Here is a 19,374-nt window from a genome sequence, read left to right on the forward strand (position 1 = left end):
CATGACGCTTAACACCAAATTTCAGGAAGATCTGATGTGCAGTTCCTGAAAAGCATTTCAATAAAACTATTATGGGGGGGAAACAGACATTTTCATTATGTTGACAGGACATATTTATGATTTCACAGAAAATATACCTATGAATGATTAAGGACAGTTTAGTTAAAAGTGCCCGGTGTATTTTTTTAAACATTAAGTTGATGAACCATTGTCGGCAATTACTGGTTCACAATGGAACTATTGGTTCAAGAGCTGGTTCACAATGGCACTATTGGTGCAATTGCTAGTTCACAATGGCACTATTGGTGCAAGTGCTAAACTAAAAGTGAGCTAAAATATTGACATCAATTTATCAGCAAGTTTTGTCAAACCTAAGATGAAAGATTTTAACTATATTGAATGCTTTTATTTTCATACAATGAGGTCTAATTTTCTAACATTGTTGATGAAATAACCACATTCCATTTATGGTTCACATGGCTGTCTGCTACAAAGCTAGCATTGAAAAGTAAATCTTATATTCAGATATCATTCTCTCAGTTCTGTTTCATCTATGAAATGCTCTATCCATTTGAGAAATCTTGTGGTTGGACATTTCTTCAGCCAGTTATACAGTCGGCCTGAAAACCTGTAACCCAGCTGTTAATTGGATAGGACATCAGATGCCAAGATGTTCTTTCAAATAATCCACTACAGCAGAAGAGCTAACCAGTGCATTAAAAATTCTTCTCTCTGCCCTTGGTAGTACTCTCTCTAACATATAGATTAAATGATTGTGAAAACAGTGGTAAGGTGTACCAAGAGATGTTGATATGTCCAGCTGAAATTAGATAATAAAACCTGTATGTTATCAGTTAGTACTAAATATCACAATACTGGTGTACTAATCAGGAAATGAGAAATGAGCATACAGAAACGACCTGTAAATAATAAAATTAAGAGAAAAATGTTGTGAACAGGCATTAACTTGTTCAGAATTAAAATACAGAACAGAAAATAAATAAAATGCTCCGCAGGGCGCAGCTTGATACGACCGCAGAGGTCGAACCCTGAACAGTTGGGGCAAGTATGGACACAACATTCAAGCTTGATACAGCTCTGAATTTGGATTGTGATTAAATATTTGACACAGCATAGGTTTCTGACACAGAATGAATGTGGTCTAAGAACTTAAAAATTTAAATTGGACATTCACCTATTGTGGTCCAATATCCAAAATCTAAATACATGGTTAGATTCAGCATATCAAAGAACCCCAAGAATTCAATTTTTGATGAAATCAAACAAAGTTTAATTTTGGACCCTTTTGACCTCAATGTGGACAAAGTTGATAATGGGGCCCAAAAATCAAACATCTAAATACATGGTTATATTCAGCATATCAAAGAACCCCATATATTCATTTTTTGTTGAAATCAAACAAAGTTTAATTTTGGACCAACTTGAAAACTGGGCCCATAATCAAAAATCTAAATACATGTTTAGATTCAGCATATCAAAGAACCCTAAGAATTAATTTTTTTGTTAAAATCAAACTAAGTTTAATTTTGGACCCTTTGGACCTTAATGTAGACCAATTTGAAAACAGAACCAAAAATTAAGAATCTAAATACACGGTTAGATTCGGCATATCAAAGAACCCCAATAATTCAATTTTTGATGAAGTTAAACAAAGTTTAATTTTGGACCCTTTGGACCTCAATGTGGACCAATTTAAAAACGGGGCCCAAAATCCAAAAACTTAATACACAGTTAGAATCAGCATATTAAAGAACCCCAAGAATTCAAGAATAAAACCCCATTGAAATTGGTCAAGAAATAAGCAATTAATACGAAGTATCTTCTTTTGCACAATACTGTGCAATTGAATATTTCTTGCTATTGCGCAATACTGTACATATGACAATTTCTTGCTATTGCGCAATATTGTGCTAATGGATATATCTTGCTATTGCACAATACTGTGCAATTGAAGATTTCTTGCTATTGCGCAATACTGTGCAATTGAAGATTTCTTGCTATTGTGCAATAGTATGCAATTGAAAATTTCTTGCTATTGCACAACACTTATTATATAATAATTTACACATACTGTTTGGTGTGTATCTCCTACCATATCATTATTATTTGCTTTTAAATATAAAACAGAAATAACCAACTTAAAATGGAAAATTTTAAAAGAAAAAAAAAAGGAAAAAAAGAAAAAAAAGGAAAAAAAAAAAAAATCCCCCCCCCAAATTTTTTGAACCCCCTTATGATTCATCACCCCCAAACTCAATCCCAGCCTTCCCTTTGTGGTATGGTACCTTGCAGTACAATTTAAGAGAGATCCATACACTTGAACACAAGTTATTGTCTGGAAACTAGAAAAATGCTTATTTTTGGCGCCTTTTTGGCCCCTTATTCCTAAACGTTTTGGGCAATTACCCCCAAACTCAATTCCAGCTTTCCCTTTGTGATATGGAACCTTGTAGTACAATTTCAGAAAGATCCATACACTTACACACAAGTTATTATCATGAAACTAGAAAAATGCTTGTTTTTTGCCCCTTTTTTGGCCCCTAATTCCTAATATTTTGAGGCAATTACCCCCAAAATCAATCCCAGCATTCCCTGTGTGATATGGAACCTTGTGGTACAATTTCAGAGAGATCCATACACTTGAACACAAGTTATTGTCATGAAACTAGAAAAATGCTTATTTTTGGCCCCTTTTTGACCCCTTATTCCTAAACGTTTTGGGCAATTACCCCAAACTCAATTCGAGCTTTCCCTTTGTGATATGGAACCTTGTAGTACAATTTCAGAAAGATCCATACACTTACACACAAGTTATTGTCATGAAACTAGAAAAATGCTTGTTTTTTGCCCCTTTTTTGGCCCCTAATTCCGAATATTTTGAGGCAATTACCCCCAAAATCAATCCCAGCATTCCCTGTGTGATATGGAACCTTGTGGTACAATGTCAGAGAGATCCATACACTAACACACGTTATGTCTGGAAGTTACAAAAATACTTATTTTTGGCCCCTAATTCCTTAACTGTTGGTACCATAACCCCCAAAATCAATCCCAACCTTCCTTTTGTGGTATTGAACCTTATGGTAAAATTTCATAGAGATCCATTCACTTAAACTAAAGTTAGAGGGCGAAAACCAATGTGTCTTCGGACAACGACGACGACGCCAACGTCATACCAATATACGACCGAAAAAATTTGGACCGCAAAAATAAATTTTATTTATTTTTGCGGTCGTATAAAAACTGAAAACTCCTTAATGCATTTCCCTAATGTAACTAAATGAATATTCTCTGAATGTCTGATTAACCAACAAATAGTACAACTGTATTGATATATCACTCCTAAAAACATTAAAGAGGTCAAAAATAATATGTCCATTTAAGAAGTAGTGCTATTGTTGAAGGCATATAATAAAATATATAATATATATATTACATCAATAAAATTAGAGTTGCCTGCATAGCAAGACTCATACCCCCATACATGCATTTTAGTTGCTGTGTGAAATTTAGTATTGACGACAATGGCATCTTGAGATTTTTTATATTAGACATCCTGATCCCATGATGTTTCTGCACACAAAGTTTTGTCAATCTAAGCGCTACGGTACAACAGTTATACAGTGTACACAAATCAGACAGTGTTTAACTATCATAGACGTCAAAGCTCCAAGTCAAGGTCAGTATGATGCGTGTGCATACAAAGTTTTGTCTATCTTATTGCTATGGTACAAAAGTTATGCACTGAACACAAAACAGAAAATGTTTTACAATCATAGGGGTCAAAGTCAAGGTCAGAGTGACCTGACTTTGATATATGACACACCTTCATCCCATGATTCATCAGCTTACAAAGTTGGGGAAAAGCCAAAGTTCTATGGCTCAAATATTATGCACATTAAACATATCAGAGAAGGTTCTATGATCGTAGGGTCAAAGCATGGCTTCCAAAACGGTCATATATTCCGGACATTTATAAATTTACCGGACATTGTCTGTCTTGGAAAAGCATGAAACGGACATCTAATTTTAGTTTTCAAGGCTTTCTTAAGAGACGGCCATTTTAACATAATTCCAATAAAAATTGGAAGTTTATGTGATCTTTTTGACCCGACCTTTTACCTTAAACAGCCACACATTTCAGGTCATAAAAGTGACATGATGAATAATTACTATCAAAACAAACCCTACTTTAATACCTTCTCATTTATTCAAGGTTAATTAGTTGTCGGCCAGCTGAAATTTACCTATTCAGACGACTATTTAGTCAAAAAGATTGAAAATATCAGAAATGATTTATAAATATGATTTGATGAAATATTTAAAAAGGTTTTATACAAAAAATCATCAGAACCATGTTGTTTGAACTAGTACACGTGTGCACATGTGGGAAATTTAATTATGCATCCTAATTCTTCAAAAATGCTAAAATTATCATTGATACCTTAACCTTACGTTCATTTTGAGTACTTGCTTGAAGAAATAACGTGGAAAGAGCTATTTAAACTCAATCGTGCTTTGTAAACGTACACGGATTTTACTTATCCGTCTCTGGTCCATGATTTACCATTGTCAAGTCAACATCCGGTATTAGATAAATGTGCTTTTTAAAAACGAAATTAAAGTTTTTGACAACGCTATTTTGCACAAATAAAGAGTCTTAGGCAGATATTAGTACGCTGATGTTGCACACTTTGAATGATGCACTGTCAATTTAACAGTTTACGTCAGAACATCGAATTTATATCAAAGTAAAGTTTAATATCGTTTTTTTAATGTCAATCATTGGTTATATGCATATGATGGCCAACTGATTACCATAATTGCCTTTTGTTACTAAGTCTTAATGGATTAAAATCGGGATGAGACATAAAATGTCCGGCTAGCTCAAATATTTCTTGGAAGCCCTGGGTCAAAGACAAGGTCAATAGTGACGTGACTTTGGTATATGACACACCCCTAGTCCAAGATGCAACTGCATATCAAGTTTGGTTAACCTAGGTTTTACGTCAAATCCATAAATACAATAAAGTAGAGCTACTTAATTTCAGTGTTTTCTTACAAACAGAAAAAGTTAAATATTGTTTACCCATTTCTGAACACAGTCTAATGGAGTGTTATCATAGCCTGAATACATGGCTGGGTTCTGTAAAATACCTCTAGCTGCCATCACACCTGAGAAAAATAATTTGATTCAGTTAAAACTCAATTTTAAAACAGCAATAATCTTATCATTCAAATTAAACAAGAATAGAAAGAATCTTATAGAAAATTGTTTAAGAATGTTTATTTATTAATTATCATGAAAACAAGCAACTGATTTTTAGTTGTAATAAAACTATTTTATCTACCATAAAGCCTGTTCCTAAGGCTCAACTAAAATTATGTTTACAAAAACCTTTTAGATTTCTATAGCATTTCTGAATTAAAATAAAATTAATCAAAGCTAATAGGCCAATTGTTTTCTTATAGAAATAATAAATTCTTTAAAGGTCTTTTGCATTAATTAACTCAGTAAAAAACCTTAAAGTATTTTCAAAACTGTAACAAAACTTCCAGCTTTTTCTACACTGTGATTACCATTGACTCCTGTAATTTCTGCAATTCTTTCAACATCTTCTATTGATCTTATATCACCATTAGCTATAACTGGACATTGCAAACTGTCTTTAATTGTTCTGATAGCTTCAAAGTTCACAGGTTGTCCTCGTTGTTCTTTTGTCCTCCCATGAACTGTCACCCAGGAAACACCAGCTTTTTCAGCTTTCTGACACATATCAACTGTTTCCCTGGGAAAATATAAAATAATTCTTGTTCTTAAAAGCAATATAAATGTAATATTAAAATATGTTTCAATGTGTGAAAGGATAACATTTATTTCATTTACAAGGTTTCTCCCATTATATTTTTCAGGATTAAGTCTTCTTTTCAATCTTGCAAGGTTAATATATAGTTTTTCAAAGTCAATAATTATTTGCTTCCTTACAAAAAAATAGTGTTCAGACTTCATAAACTTTATAATTTAAATAAAATGGAAATGGGGAATATGTCAAAGAGACAACAATTTACCTATATTGTGTAGATTTTTCTATTTGTGTCTGTAAGAAGATTTGTAGACAGAAGTGATTGGAATTTGATATCAACTTTGATTTAACAATGCTAAACCTTCTGCTTGTATCACCTTACCTGGCAAAAATATGCCATATTGATAAATATTTTCACTTTTTTCATGAAATTTTTTTTTTGTATCTCTAAAGGGCAATAACTGCCATTAGGAATTATTTGACAATTTTGATGGTTTAAAGATAACAAATATAAGAGGATTATTGCCCCTGTCATGTATTCCATATCTACTACAGTTTTCAAGATATTTGAACATTTGAATTTTGCCTCTTAGATCTTTTTCTAGTGAAACTAGCAAAGTTTGTGTACAAAATGATAATATACAAAACCTGATGTCATTGTGGATTCTAATCTTGATGGAAACAGTAAAGTTCTCATTGTTGACCCTCGACTTGACTTGATTAACCATATCTTTCACCAACTCTGGTTTCCTTATTAGACAGGCACCATAACCTTCTGCCATTGCCCATCTACAAAAAAACATATGACATTTTTTTTTAAAGCTTTCAGAACCCCCTGCCCCTGTGGATTCATTATTATTCAGATGATATTAATTCATGTGGGTAACAGTGAACTACAAAATGCTCAGCACGTATGCAGACTTATATTAAACAACAAAATCAAATATCCATGAAAATACAATTTTTCTTTAATCCATGAAAATACAGTTTTTCTTTAAACCCATGAAAATACAATTTTTCTTTAATCCATGAAAATAAATGAATCCACATTAAAAAGATAATTGAGCTATTACATTCAAATCTCTGTTAAAAACAATAAACTGAGCATAATTAATATGAGCGTAGACAGACAAATACAATAACTAAAATGTATAAAGGTATAAATTCCGTAAATCACAAGATACATGTAGCTTCTTTTGTAAAGGTTAAAAGTTCTCACTATAAGATAACATAAAAAAATAAACAGGTTAATTGATGTTTACTTTTACCCTATTTCAATTCATTTATTTATTTCTAAACCATGAAAAAGAAACATCTCATTTTGTAACATTTTTTTTTATAACACACTTTTATGGTCAGGCAATAAGATTTGTGTAGTCTTAAGTCCAGTTTTGAAACATTTTCTGAGTTTATATTGAGGTAAAGACATATGGACCTTATGGTTACATATATGTCTTTTGGTCTCTGATTGATAGTCTCATTGGCAATCATACCACATCTTCTTATTTTTATACTAACATACCTTTGAGGACATCCACAGTTCAGATCAACACCATCAGAATAACTAGAAGAAAAATATAAAAATAAAGATATATTTCTTTACAGTGAATCACTACTGTTACAACATACATGACATACATCACATTTGGTACAAAAATACCCAAATTATTTAAACTGAAGATCCTCCACTCATTGTTCCGAAACATAACTTTTTTTGGATTGTACAATGTTAAAATAGTTTATCTTGAATAACTTAAAATATTCCCCAAAAGCCACTGACTGAAAAGTATTAATTTTTAATACATGTAGTGGATTTGATCAGTCATGCTTCCAGCACAAATTAACTGAATAGTTTTAAATAGTAAGTTTGGCCGTTTTAAGGAGGACAACTGAAAACAACTAGAAATTATTCATAATGTTTCCTAGATATATTATGTTTTAATTGAATATTACATGTAAAATCATTTGTGATGCTTGCCTAATCACAATTTTCTCCATGGAAAAATGTCTTATTGTGCCAAATTATAGTTGGCAGTGGATAATGATCCTTATGTTATCAAAATGCAAATTAATGGCATTTCAAACAATTAGCCACAAGCATTTCTGAATAAAGCTAAACATAGCATTCGACTTTGATTTAGTTAAAAAAAAATGTTTTATATTTGTTGAAACTAACAGTACAAATAGAGGAAGAAAAATAATGATCTTACGGTACGACAATTTCAGCAGCATCTGCAAATTCTTTTGCATTTTTGGCAGCAAACTGTACAATCAAAGGACGGTCTTCTGCAAAAAAAGGGTCATGCATGACTTATTTACAGTAGATATAATAGAAAAGAGGATGGTAACAGGGAATGTGTCAAAGAGACAACAACCCGACCAAAGAGCAGAAAACAGCCAAAGGCCCCAATGGGTCTTCAACCAGCAAGAAAATCCTGAACCCGGAAGCGGGCTTCAGCTGGCCCCTAAATAATAATGCATATTAGTTCAGCAAAATGGATGCCTCACTATACTCTGACTTGGGACAGGCGCAAAAATGCTGCAGGTTTAAACATGTTTTTAGAGATCTCAACCCTTCCCCTATAAGTTTGAGTTATGTGGTAACCTAGCAACCTATCAACAATAATTGACAAACTTTGATATAGACAAATAATTTGATTCATACCATCAGAGCAATGAAAAGAAAAACAACTTGACACCTACGTCATTTAGTCTCATTGGCAATCATACCACATCTATCTAATATTGCCATTTGACTGAAAAACTAGCATTACCAATAGAAATTAAATTTCAATGTTAACAACTTTAATGGCAAGAGGTTATTACAGTTTAATTACTACAATAACTCTAAGTAAAATATTGCACCAACAGAACAAACTGATTATGTCTCAACACATATTAAGTGGAAGAGAGATCATTTTCTAAATCACCCTAACTTTAAGTGAACACCTTTGATTAAAAATTATGTATTGGTGGTCCATAATCATAATTGTCATGATTGTAAGCTGTAAAGTATCAAATGCATTTAAAACAATTTCAAAGAAAACTAGTTGACAAAGACATGCATCAATTTTGATAATAAAAAATAAAATTCAAACCTTTACAAGTTGTAAAGTCGCTGTCTCTGGCCTTTAGTGACTTGATAAATGAATCAGATATGATCATTGGTGTAAAGGCAAGGTCACATTCATACTGTCTCACTAGCTTCCTGAATGCAAGCCTACAATGTAATTACAGGCAGAATTAAATACCTCTTAGTCATTTTACAGATATTCAGAAATCTAAAAGTAAAATTACTATAAGCATATTAATTCTCATGGTTGCCATGATTTTATTTGTTTTGGTCTGCATGTACACAGAGTTGGAGCTTCAACTAGTATTAAAAGTATGACCAGTATAAAACTTCAATGCTGTTTCTATCTTATCTTTATAAACTTCATACTTAGAATACTGTTAACTTGGAAATTATCGGGTCGTCTTTTTTTCAAGATTTATGAATATAATCTAAATTTGTGCAGTTTTGAATTAGCTATATCCCAGTGGCCTTTATAAATATTTTCATAAATGATTCAGAAAGTGAGCACCTTTACATGTATAGTTAACCAAGTAATAAAATCAATCAGAAATCTTTTTTGTCGGTTCATTGATGTTAAAGTGGATTAAAAGTTAATAATCATGTTTACTTGTAAAACACATACACAATAAACAGAAAAGATGACCTAATTAAAAGTGAATTAAATGCTGGCAGGATTAATGCTAATTAATCGATCTTTTGGTCTGTCTGAGGTAATAATTTTAACACTGATTGACATGTGTCATTTACATAACAATATCCGCAATGTCCACTTGCTTGCGATGTCTTCCATGTTAAAAAGATCATGGAAGTAATATATTGATTCTTTTTAATTCCATGATAACATTAACGTGAGTTAAAGTTATGATTTCTAACATTGCTTTTCATTTAGAAATACAGTTATGATTTTAGGTAAAGTAGACCTGTCGTCTGTAAAATCGGTGTTATGCAGTGGTCCTGTACATATCCTATTCATATACGTACATGTATGGTTTTCTTCTTATCTCGCAGTCGTTTTATTTTCGTGTTTCAATTCTTACCGTGAAAAAAGCAAAAATAAAACTGCCCAAAAATTTCCCTGTTTACAGTACATCTAATCAATGCAATGCTGAAGAATTGAATTAGAACAGTAAGAAAATGATAAACAATTATTAATCTGCTTAGAAAAGTTAAAGTTTAAAATTAAAAATTTCGTAGGGACAACATTTTTAATGTTACAAACATGGTTTCAACATCGTCATAGTAAACTGAAGCCTAGAAAATTATGATAAAAAAGTAACAATGTAATTTCATATGTGACACATCCAACTCCAATGAGTTTATCTGTATCTTTTCTTTAAATATCACTTTTGGGGGAACAAAGCAAAAATAATGTGATGGTTCTAGTTGTGTCAATGCCCTCGTGAATTCAATTAAATTGAATTCTTTGTTGATTGTTATTAATTAACAACAAATGAAATAAACTATTTTTGTAAACAGTAAATCTTCAATTAAAATAACATATTTCCTAAAAAAAAAACAAGTTTTTTATAAAATCAAATTCTCAATTTTCTAGATATGTTTATAGTTACAACAATTCTATACTTTTATGGCAATACAACTCATTTGCATATACAAACTACCAAATTATGATCTCTAGTGTGTGCTCCTGGACAATACCTTGATGTAATGTATTATCTGACCCTTTATGGTTGTATTCCTAATGTGTATTCCTCAATTCCTTGTTATATTCATATCATCACCTTAAAAACCACTGAATTTTTTCTTGAAATGAAAGTTTCACTATGGGAGCAAGAACAGTTAAACATTCCTTCTAATCTGAGTTCAACTCCAGTTTTTGTTGTGAATTGTGTTGCTCAATCTTTTGTGTAAACTATTGTTTTATCTACTTTTTTTTTGTTGGCCATGATGTCAGTCTTTTTTCAACTTTTGATTTATGAACACCCTTTAAGTATCTTTCCCTCCCCTACTTTTTCTAAGTTTAAAAGTATACATAACTGTGAAAAAGAGTCAAATGATTTCAAGCTGAATTCCATTTAATTCGTGCAATAAAACTAGCTCTCTTGAAATTACTACATGTGTAGCTTCTCCAAAGAGCCTGCATTACTCATCTGGTATCTGTGTGCAATCATCTCCAATGTCAATAATATCTACACATTTCTAACCATGTTTGTTGCCAAATTTATACTGGCCTTATAAGGCAAGTAATCTACAAATCTGCAAACAAGACATACAAAAGACAGACAGATAATGCCAAGGGAGTATAAAGTATTGCATAAAAATATCAATCAATTAGAAAAGGTCCTTTATAATACTATACATTAAATAGGTTTCAAAAAATTTGCTCCCATGGTAGGAAAATCACTTGCTTTTTGATAGCAACTAAATGTAACATACTTGGAGTATCTAACCATAGGATAACAACTAAATGTAACATACTTGGAGTATCTAACCATAGGAGCACATATCTTGACAACTTTCTTTTCTTTGAACAATTCTAGTGGTGTTGCAAAGTTGAAATCTTTGACTTCATCCATTTCATGTTTGTCAAACTTGATCACAGCACATCATTATTTATGAGTCTATAAGAGAATGTATTTCAGTTAAATAAATAGGCATAGTTTTTTTTTAATATTTACATTTTAGAATTTAGCAAATTTGAGTTGGCCTTTTACCAACTTGTTCAACATAGTATAAACACAAAGGCTTAATCAATTCATATGCAACAATTTCCAGTTTGTCAACCATTTTAGTTAAAAAAAAAAAAAATGCTCCGCTGGGCGCAGCTTGATACGACCGCAGAGGTCGAACCCTGAACAGTTGGGGCAAGTATGGACACAACATTCAAGCTTGATACAGCTCTGAATTTGGATTGTGATTAAATATTTGACATAGCATAGGTTTCTGACACAGAATGAATGTGGTCTAAGAACTTAAATTTTTTTAATTTACCTATTATAGTCCAATATCCAAAATCTAAATACATGGTTAGATTCAGCATATCAAAGAATACAAAGAATTCAATTTTTGATGAAATCAAACAAAGTTTAATTTTGGACCCTTTTGACCTCAATGTGGACCAATTTGATAACGGGGCCCAAAAATCAAAATACATGGTTAGATTCTGCATATCAAAGAACCCCATATATTCATTTTTTGTTGAAATCAAACAAAGTTTAATTTTGACCCCAATTTGGACCAAGTTGAAAACTCGGCCAAAATCAAAAATCTAAATACATGTTTAGATTCAGCATATATCAAAGAACCCCATATATTCAATTTTTGTTAAAATCAAACTAAGTTTAATTTTGGACCCTTTGGACCTTAATGTAGACCAATTTGAAAACTGGACCCAAAATTAAAAATCTAAATACACTGTCAGATTCGGCATAACAAATAAATAAATGTGGTCAAAGATTTTACAAATCTAATGCGCCATACTGTGCAATTAAAGATTACTTCTTGAAATTTTTCAATATTTGAAATTTGAAAAAAAAAAAATATTTGAAGAATAATTCTTTTTAATTTCTGAAATCTGAAATGAGAAAAAATTGACCACCCACAATTTCTATTTAACCTCCCCCCCCTTTTCTCCCCCAAAAATTCTTTCCCTCAAGATATGGTCATAATCTCAATTCAAATTTCCAATGGAATTTGCAACCATAATTACCCATTTAAATTTACCATAGTGCTAACTTAATCTATTTTATAAAAGAATTTAAAATATGGTGTCAAATCTTTCATATGGATTTTTTTGTAAAAAAAAAAGATGCAACATTTGCAGATATTTTTACTGGTCTTCCTTTATAAATATGCATTTCTTTAAACATAATTTAAAAGCAGTGTAAGGGAAGTAATCAAAACGTTGTATTTGGATTACCTCCCGTACACTGTTTTAAATTGTCTTAATTGTTCATTAACCATTACTTTATACATAATTTAAAAGCAGTGTAAGGGAGGTAATTCAAATGATGTATTTGATTTATCTCCCTTACACTGCTTTAAATTATGTTTTGTACTAAAGTATTTGTCCATTAACCAGGACAACCTTGTTTTTTTGCCCCTAATTCCTAAACGGTTTGAGCCATAACCCCCCAAAGCAAATCCTAACCATCCCTTTGTGGTATGGAAACTTGTGGTATAATTACAGAGAGATCCATACACCGTTCCACAAGTTATTGTCTGGAAACTAGAAAATGCTTATTTTTGGCCCCTTTTTGGCCCCTAATTCCTTAACTGTTGGTACCATAACCCCCAAAATCAATCCCAACCTTCCTTTTGTGGTTATAAACCTTGCATTTAAATTTCATAGATTTCTATTTACATTTATGATTAAATGTTTTGCGGTCGTATAAAAATGAAACGACTGTTTTCCCCATCATTTTTTATATTAATAATAATAATAATAAATATAAATCAATTGTTTTAAAAACAATTGTTAAACGGTCTTTCCCCTCCGAAAAATGATTGGTTGGTTGGTTGGTTGGTTGGTTGGTCGATTGATTGATTGATTGATTGATTGATTGATTGATTGATTGATTGATTGATTGAAAGTTAGCATGACACTCTCTCTATGCGAGGCATCGGACTTGACGTTCATATTCTGACGAGGCTGCGTACTTGTATATCCAGCACTCCCAAACGGACAGTTTCAGGATTTCCTAATAAATAAAAATCCTAACATCTTCTTTTTTTTCTAATTTTCTCTATTTGCTACGAGAACTGATACTTCATGGTTTCTTTTATGTGTTGTGTGTACATTTGTTTCAACTTGTAGGAAGAAAAAAAATGAGTAACATTTTGTCTTGGAAGTTTCACTTTCCATATTTGGATATGGATCTCGAATGTTTTATTCTAATTTTAGGTCCGCGCGCGTGATGATGTTTTGAAGTCACGTGACGCTCGAATATATATGTCTGGAGTATATAATACTATATAATATTAATTTCATTTCAGGGGAGACCGTTGAACAGAGCACATGTGTATTGATCGGAGAAACACCATCACTATTGGTTTTATTATTTACAGATCATTGATAACGGATCATGCATGCATCTTACGCACACATGTTTACGGGAGCACAGATTTGTATTTTAATGCATGATTAAAACATTTGATTGTAGGATTTCAGCAATATTTACGATTTTTCTACGTCATGGAATTTTATTTCTCAATCAAGCGGACCGCGACTAACGGGAACATGAATTGGAGCCGATTTTTGCAGGAATGAATTTCTATTTAAGAAGTTTGTACATCAGAAGGATTGCATTTTTACAGTCAAATGTACAGGACTGAACTTCAAGGCGAAACGGGATTCCTCAAAGTAGAAGGAAAAAAAAAAAAAAAAAAAAAAAGGGAGGGAGGGGAGGGAAGTGGAGGATGGTGGACCTTGGTTGATAAATTAAGATAAGATGCATGTATACATCATGATAGCTGCAAAGTTTGAGGCTATAATTAGTTCATTTTGTTCATTTTACTATTTCATTGGCATGGAACCCCTAAAACAATGACGCGTACCCTTTTGACAAAAACTTTCCCGTCATATCATGTCGCGACTAACATTTTGGTCAAATTTTTTTTATACGGCTTACGGTTTACGTGTTACAAAAACATAACAACAAATTAATTTGGTTAAGGCAGACAACTCCTTTAAGATCTCACTTGATCGCTTCGATCCAAATTAGGCAAAAATTCCTGAGGATGTAACAAACAATTTAGAAAAAGAATTTTGTCGATATCTTTTTTTGTTACGAAGGAGATGCAGACAGATGATAAACAGTGAATAGGGAGATAACTCTTGCAAAGAAAATGATTCGGCTTAGCAGGGTGAAATTTAAAAGCGCATAAACTATACAATACAATATGAGAAATATCTAAGCGACATATTGCGAAACAAAAATTTCAAAAGTTGGCGGAAAAAAAAAAAAAAATAATAATAATAATAATCAGAACAAATACAATAGGTCTTTCCACAGAAAAGTGGAAAGACCTAATAATTCTTTATTTAAAGAGGGTTACACAGTTAGCTATAAAACTAATCTTCCCTGAGGCTCTCATGAAATACAATGAAATATAACAAACAATTACAAAATATCAAACAAACACACATATATGAAAAAATGAAATAAAAAATTGTTATGAAATATACAATTTTCAAAACAGGTAAAAATTACAAATTCATATAGTATTGGCATCATTTAAATTACCTCAACAATATCTTAAGTTTGAGTAAGTGTGTGAAAATTATTATACATATAAAATTACACAGCTTCTTAATATTCCAACAAGTAATTTTTTAAATCTTTTTTGAATGAGCTTGTACTTGAGGTTGATTTTTTCAGGGATGTTGGTAAGTTATTCCATAAAATAGATCCTGAATATATAAAAGATTTCTTATACAGCTCTGTTTTGGCTTTTGGAACTTGTAAATTTTTGCAAGACGCATTCCTTAAACAATATTGGTTTATTTCTGGCATTTCTTTAAATTTTTCAGTGAGATATACAGGGGCTTCGTTCTTAAGGCATTTCTGCATCAAAACAGATTTGTGGTATGAGATTCTGTTCTCTACTGTCATCCACCCAAGCTGTTTAAACAGTGGATCAGCTTCTAAAATAAGTCTTGCAGCCCTTTTCTGCAATTTTATTATTCTGACTAGCTCATTTTTAGCACAACCACTCCAAATAATACAACAATAATCTATCAGTGGGAGAATATAGCCATTATAAAACAATTTTCTTGAATCAATATTTAGAAATTTCTTGATTTTAGAGAGTAAATGAAGTCTGGATGATATTGATGAACATAAGTAATCAACATGGCCTGTCCAGGACAGATTAGAGTCAATTCTAACACCTAAAAGTTTTTCAATTGATGATTTTTGAAGAATATTATTCTCAATAGTTAGAACTGGTTCTGCTTGATTTAAACGCAGCCTTTGTCTTGTACCTACATGTATAACCATACATTTAGTCTTATCTGAATTTATGAACATGTTATTTTTATGACACCATTTTTCAACACATTGGAGATCATCTTGTACTTTTAATTGCATATCAGCAATACTCTTTCCTGATGTATGCATAGTTGTGTCATCAGCATACAAGTCTGTATGGCAGTTTTTGATGTGTAATGGAAGGTCATTTATGTACAAAACAAAGAAAATGGGACCAAGTATTGAGCCCTGTGGAACACCAAAATTTATAATCTTTTTATCAGAAAACTGATTATTTATATGGACTTGCTGTGTTCTTTCACTCAAATATGATTTAAAAAAATCAACAGTATCTTCATGGAAGCCATGAATTTGAAGTTTTTTACATAAAATTTCATGATCAACAACATCAAAAGCTTTCTTAAAATCCAGGAGGACTGCCAATTATATTCATGTAGGTCACCAAGGTCCAGAGCACTGTTAGATAAGCAGAGATAACTGGTATGTACCACAGGCGCTTGGGTATATGATACAGATATTTTTTTTTTTTTTTTTTTAATAAAATATTCAATTTTCTATATTTATACTACGTATCTATCACTACTGCGCATGTCTCACCTTGTTTCGAGTGATTTTACCAACTCTGAGACAAACCCCCATTTTACTATCCACACTGTTTCTTAGTGCGGATAGTAAAATGGGGGTTTGTCTCAGAGTTGGTAAAATCACTCGAAACAAGGTGAGACATGCGCAGTAGTGATAGATATGTAGTATAAATATAGAAAATTGAATATTTTATTAAAAAAAAAAAAAAAAAAAAAATAGGTATTATATACCCAAGTGCCTGTGGTTTCTTATTGGATACTAAAACGGGTTGTCATCAGGGAACAAGTGCAGTTGAGATGATACTGCCCTGGTACGTGTATAAGTGATTTACATGTGGCAAAAAAATAAAAGGGCATCAAGGACGATAACTCACGGGACCCCTACTGTGAGCATCCGATGAGGTTTCTTTTCCTGAAAGAGAGGGATGTTTCTATCATTGCTGAATGTTACCCGAATATTTTTTTATGTATTTTTGTCATTGCCTCTCCCATCCCTGAGACATAATGTATTGTTAGGTCATGGATAAGAAAACCTAGTAAAATTATTTGTTATTTGTAAATGAAAGTATATATGATCGCTTTCAGATCACACTTGCCGGTTTCACGAGGGTCTCACGTGTGTTTGTTGACAAAATATTTTTTTGTCCTTTATTTAGTTTCGGATAAAATCTTAAAAATGTTGAAGTAAGTTATCTACTGTTTATGAACTTTAAAAAAAAACGTAAATATTTTTTTTGTTCGTGAAATTGTCATGGATCAATCTCTTCAGTGATTAAAGATGTGAGATCACAGTTTCGCATTCCAACTCACACCGGAAGTATGGACGACTTTCTGCTAGAAAATCTTGGGTCAGATGGTAAATTTGCAAAATTTTATCAGACAGCTATAAAAATCTACCCAAAAGTCACACAATAAAGCCTAAAATTTATACGTTTTCAAAATAAAACAGTATAAAGCATAATCATTAGAGAGATTCACTGAACAATTGCGATATTTGTTTGAATTTTAAATTATCTCCCCTAACACAATAATAATAATTATATTTATTCAGGTAAAGGCAATATATACAAATACATAATGCAACCTTAAAATATAGCAATGGTTGTGACATAGGTACCTCTAATGCCTTAACCCAAAGATGACCCATGAAAGCAAACAAATTTATTTCCCATGGGTCCTTATACTTTCATACTTTTATATAGTCTTGATAATAAAATAAATAATTTATCATTCAATTTTACAGCCATTAATAGTATCCATGAATCACAGCTTAAAACATTCGCATAAAAAGCAATCTAATAAAATATAAAATCTGCATCTGACATTGCAGGCCTCTACAATAACTTTTTTTTTCAACTTGACGAATAGGACAAGTACACATCAAAACTTACTTGTCCGATTGGAATTGTAACTTGTCCAAAAAAAATCTTAATATTTACCTTTTTTGCATTTTAAGTTGATTCAATGAACATAAGAACAGAATTTGATTTATATCTCTTGATATCCTTTTCAAAAATATGAGTCGACATGGTCGAGAACAACTGAATCAAGTCATGTCACAGGAATTAGGTTCTAGTTTTCATCAATGCCAAAGTCTCATCAGACTCTGCACATGAGGCACAGTCTGGTAGGCCTGTCAGTCTACACTCATTTGGTTTGTATCCTGGTCTTTCATGTTGGTAAAATATTGAATTTTATGATTAATGCCTTACTACTATCAGCTTTGTTTTTAATATATTAAAATGTTTATTCAAACGCAATCAAGTATTGTTTTGTCTACATATGATCAAATATGATTCTGTGAATTTTATGGTCAATAATTTCTTCATTTTTTATTTTAAAAAATATTTTTGTTAAAAATTAATCATATTTATTATACATGTTATAAGCATCAGAATAAGGTAGGGAAACGAGGTACTGGTTTGTCTTGGTCCCGATATGTCTTCTACGGTGCCATACTGTCTATTAAACAAGGAAGGATTGGTTTCCGTGTCATTGCCGAACTGTCTTGTTACCTTATCTACAAAGCGCATCCTTGATTTCATCTAAGACTGGTTTCCCAGAATATTACGCGTTTTATCTGTTATAAAGTATCTGTCAAAGAACCAGTTTTAAATAATCGATTGCAAGTAAACATGTCAAATTAATATTTGTTTTTATCTTTTCTTGTTTTTTGTTTATTACTTTATTGTCGAACCCTGCATTGACCTGAGTTTACTCATAAGGTGTTTTTTTACTTCATACTTAAATTTTATTTATGAATTCACATAAATACCTTTTACATAATCTGGCGAAGCATTCCAGTTTTTAATACCACTAAAACAGAAAGAAGAAGATTCTACAACTTTGACATTTGGAAAATAAAAATTGTTAGCAGTTGTTCTAGTATTCCTATTCTGGGATTATTGAAAAAAAATTTTTTTTACATATTCTGGGCATTTGTTGTGAAAAACATTAAATACATGATTCAGACGAAGTTGTTTCACTCTGTTACAAACATTCCGTTCGTATAATGCTATTACAAAGTAAAATATTGTCCTATGAAATATTGTCCTCCAAGACAATATTTCATGACTATGTATCATGAAATATTGTCCTCATCTATGAAAAAATGTCCAGAGAAGGACAAATTTCCATTGTGAAATTTTGTCTGTATATAGACAATATTCACAGATGAATACTATGAAATTTTGTCCTGTTAAAGGGAGGTTATATTTTGTGTGTATTGAAACAATATTTCATAGACAAATTGTCATGAAATTTGGTCTCATGAAGGGGAGGTTATCAACATATATCATGTTGGATAATGATATTTTATTTGACTGATAATAACATATAAACACAAATTAATATTCCAGTTACATTTTACTGCTGTACCTCCAAAACGCCTTTGCAAAAAAGATTCATCAATCTTGTATTTTCAAATACTATTAGTACAT

The 19,374-nt window shown here is 31.6% G+C and overlaps 2 protein-coding genes across 5 annotated transcripts in view; one reads left to right on the forward strand and one right to left on the reverse strand.

The window, feature by feature from the left end:
- Positions 1-384: 384 nt before the first annotated feature.
- On the reverse strand, positions 385-11,557 carry LOC127705855 (tRNA-dihydrouridine(20a/20b) synthase [NAD(P)+]-like). The gene is made up of 8 exons (XM_052210242.1): positions 11,338-11,557; positions 8,924-9,045; positions 8,036-8,111; positions 7,348-7,389; positions 6,474-6,614; positions 5,602-5,810; positions 5,111-5,196; positions 385-820 (listed from the first exon to the last, which is right to left on the reverse strand). The coding sequence occupies exons 1-8, from the start codon at positions 11,433-11,435 to the stop codon at positions 659-661; spliced, it is 936 nt and encodes a 311-aa protein (XP_052066202.1). The 5' UTR covers positions 11,436-11,557; the 3' UTR covers positions 385-658.
- Positions 11,558-17,239: 5,682 nt separating this feature from the next.
- Positions 17,240-19,374, forward strand: part of LOC127705135 (conserved oligomeric Golgi complex subunit 5-like) — a 36,473-nt gene continuing 34,338 nt past the window's right edge. For all 4 annotated transcript variants that reach the window (XM_052209413.1, XM_052209505.1, XM_052209585.1 and 1 more), the window contains exon 1: positions 17,240-17,291. In XM_052209413.1, coding sequence (XP_052065373.1) covers positions 17,255-17,291 — 37 coding nt within the window. In that variant the 5' untranslated portion in view covers positions 17,240-17,254. The remainder of the gene's footprint in view (positions 17,292-19,374) is intronic.

This window comes from Mytilus californianus, unplaced genomic scaffold, assembly GCF_021869535.1.
Source record: "Mytilus californianus isolate M0D057914Y unplaced genomic scaffold, xbMytCali1.0.p SCAF_1, whole genome shotgun sequence".
NCBI classification, from domain to species: Eukaryota; Metazoa; Mollusca; class Bivalvia; order Mytilida; family Mytilidae; genus Mytilus; species Mytilus californianus.

Coding starts and splice junctions, on each gene's coding strand:
- LOC127705855 (XM_052210242.1), bottom strand. CDS start 11,435: ATGGATGAAGTCAAAGATTTCAACTTTGCAACACCACTAGAATTGTTC. Junction 8,112..8,923: donor CGACTTTACAACTTGTAAAG/GTTTGAATTTTA, acceptor CTTTTTTTGCAG/AAGACCGTCCTTTGATTGTA. Junction 7,390..8,035: donor GCTGCTGAAATTGTCGTACC/GTAAGATCATTA, acceptor TTTTTCTTCTAG/TTATTCTGATGGTGTTGATC.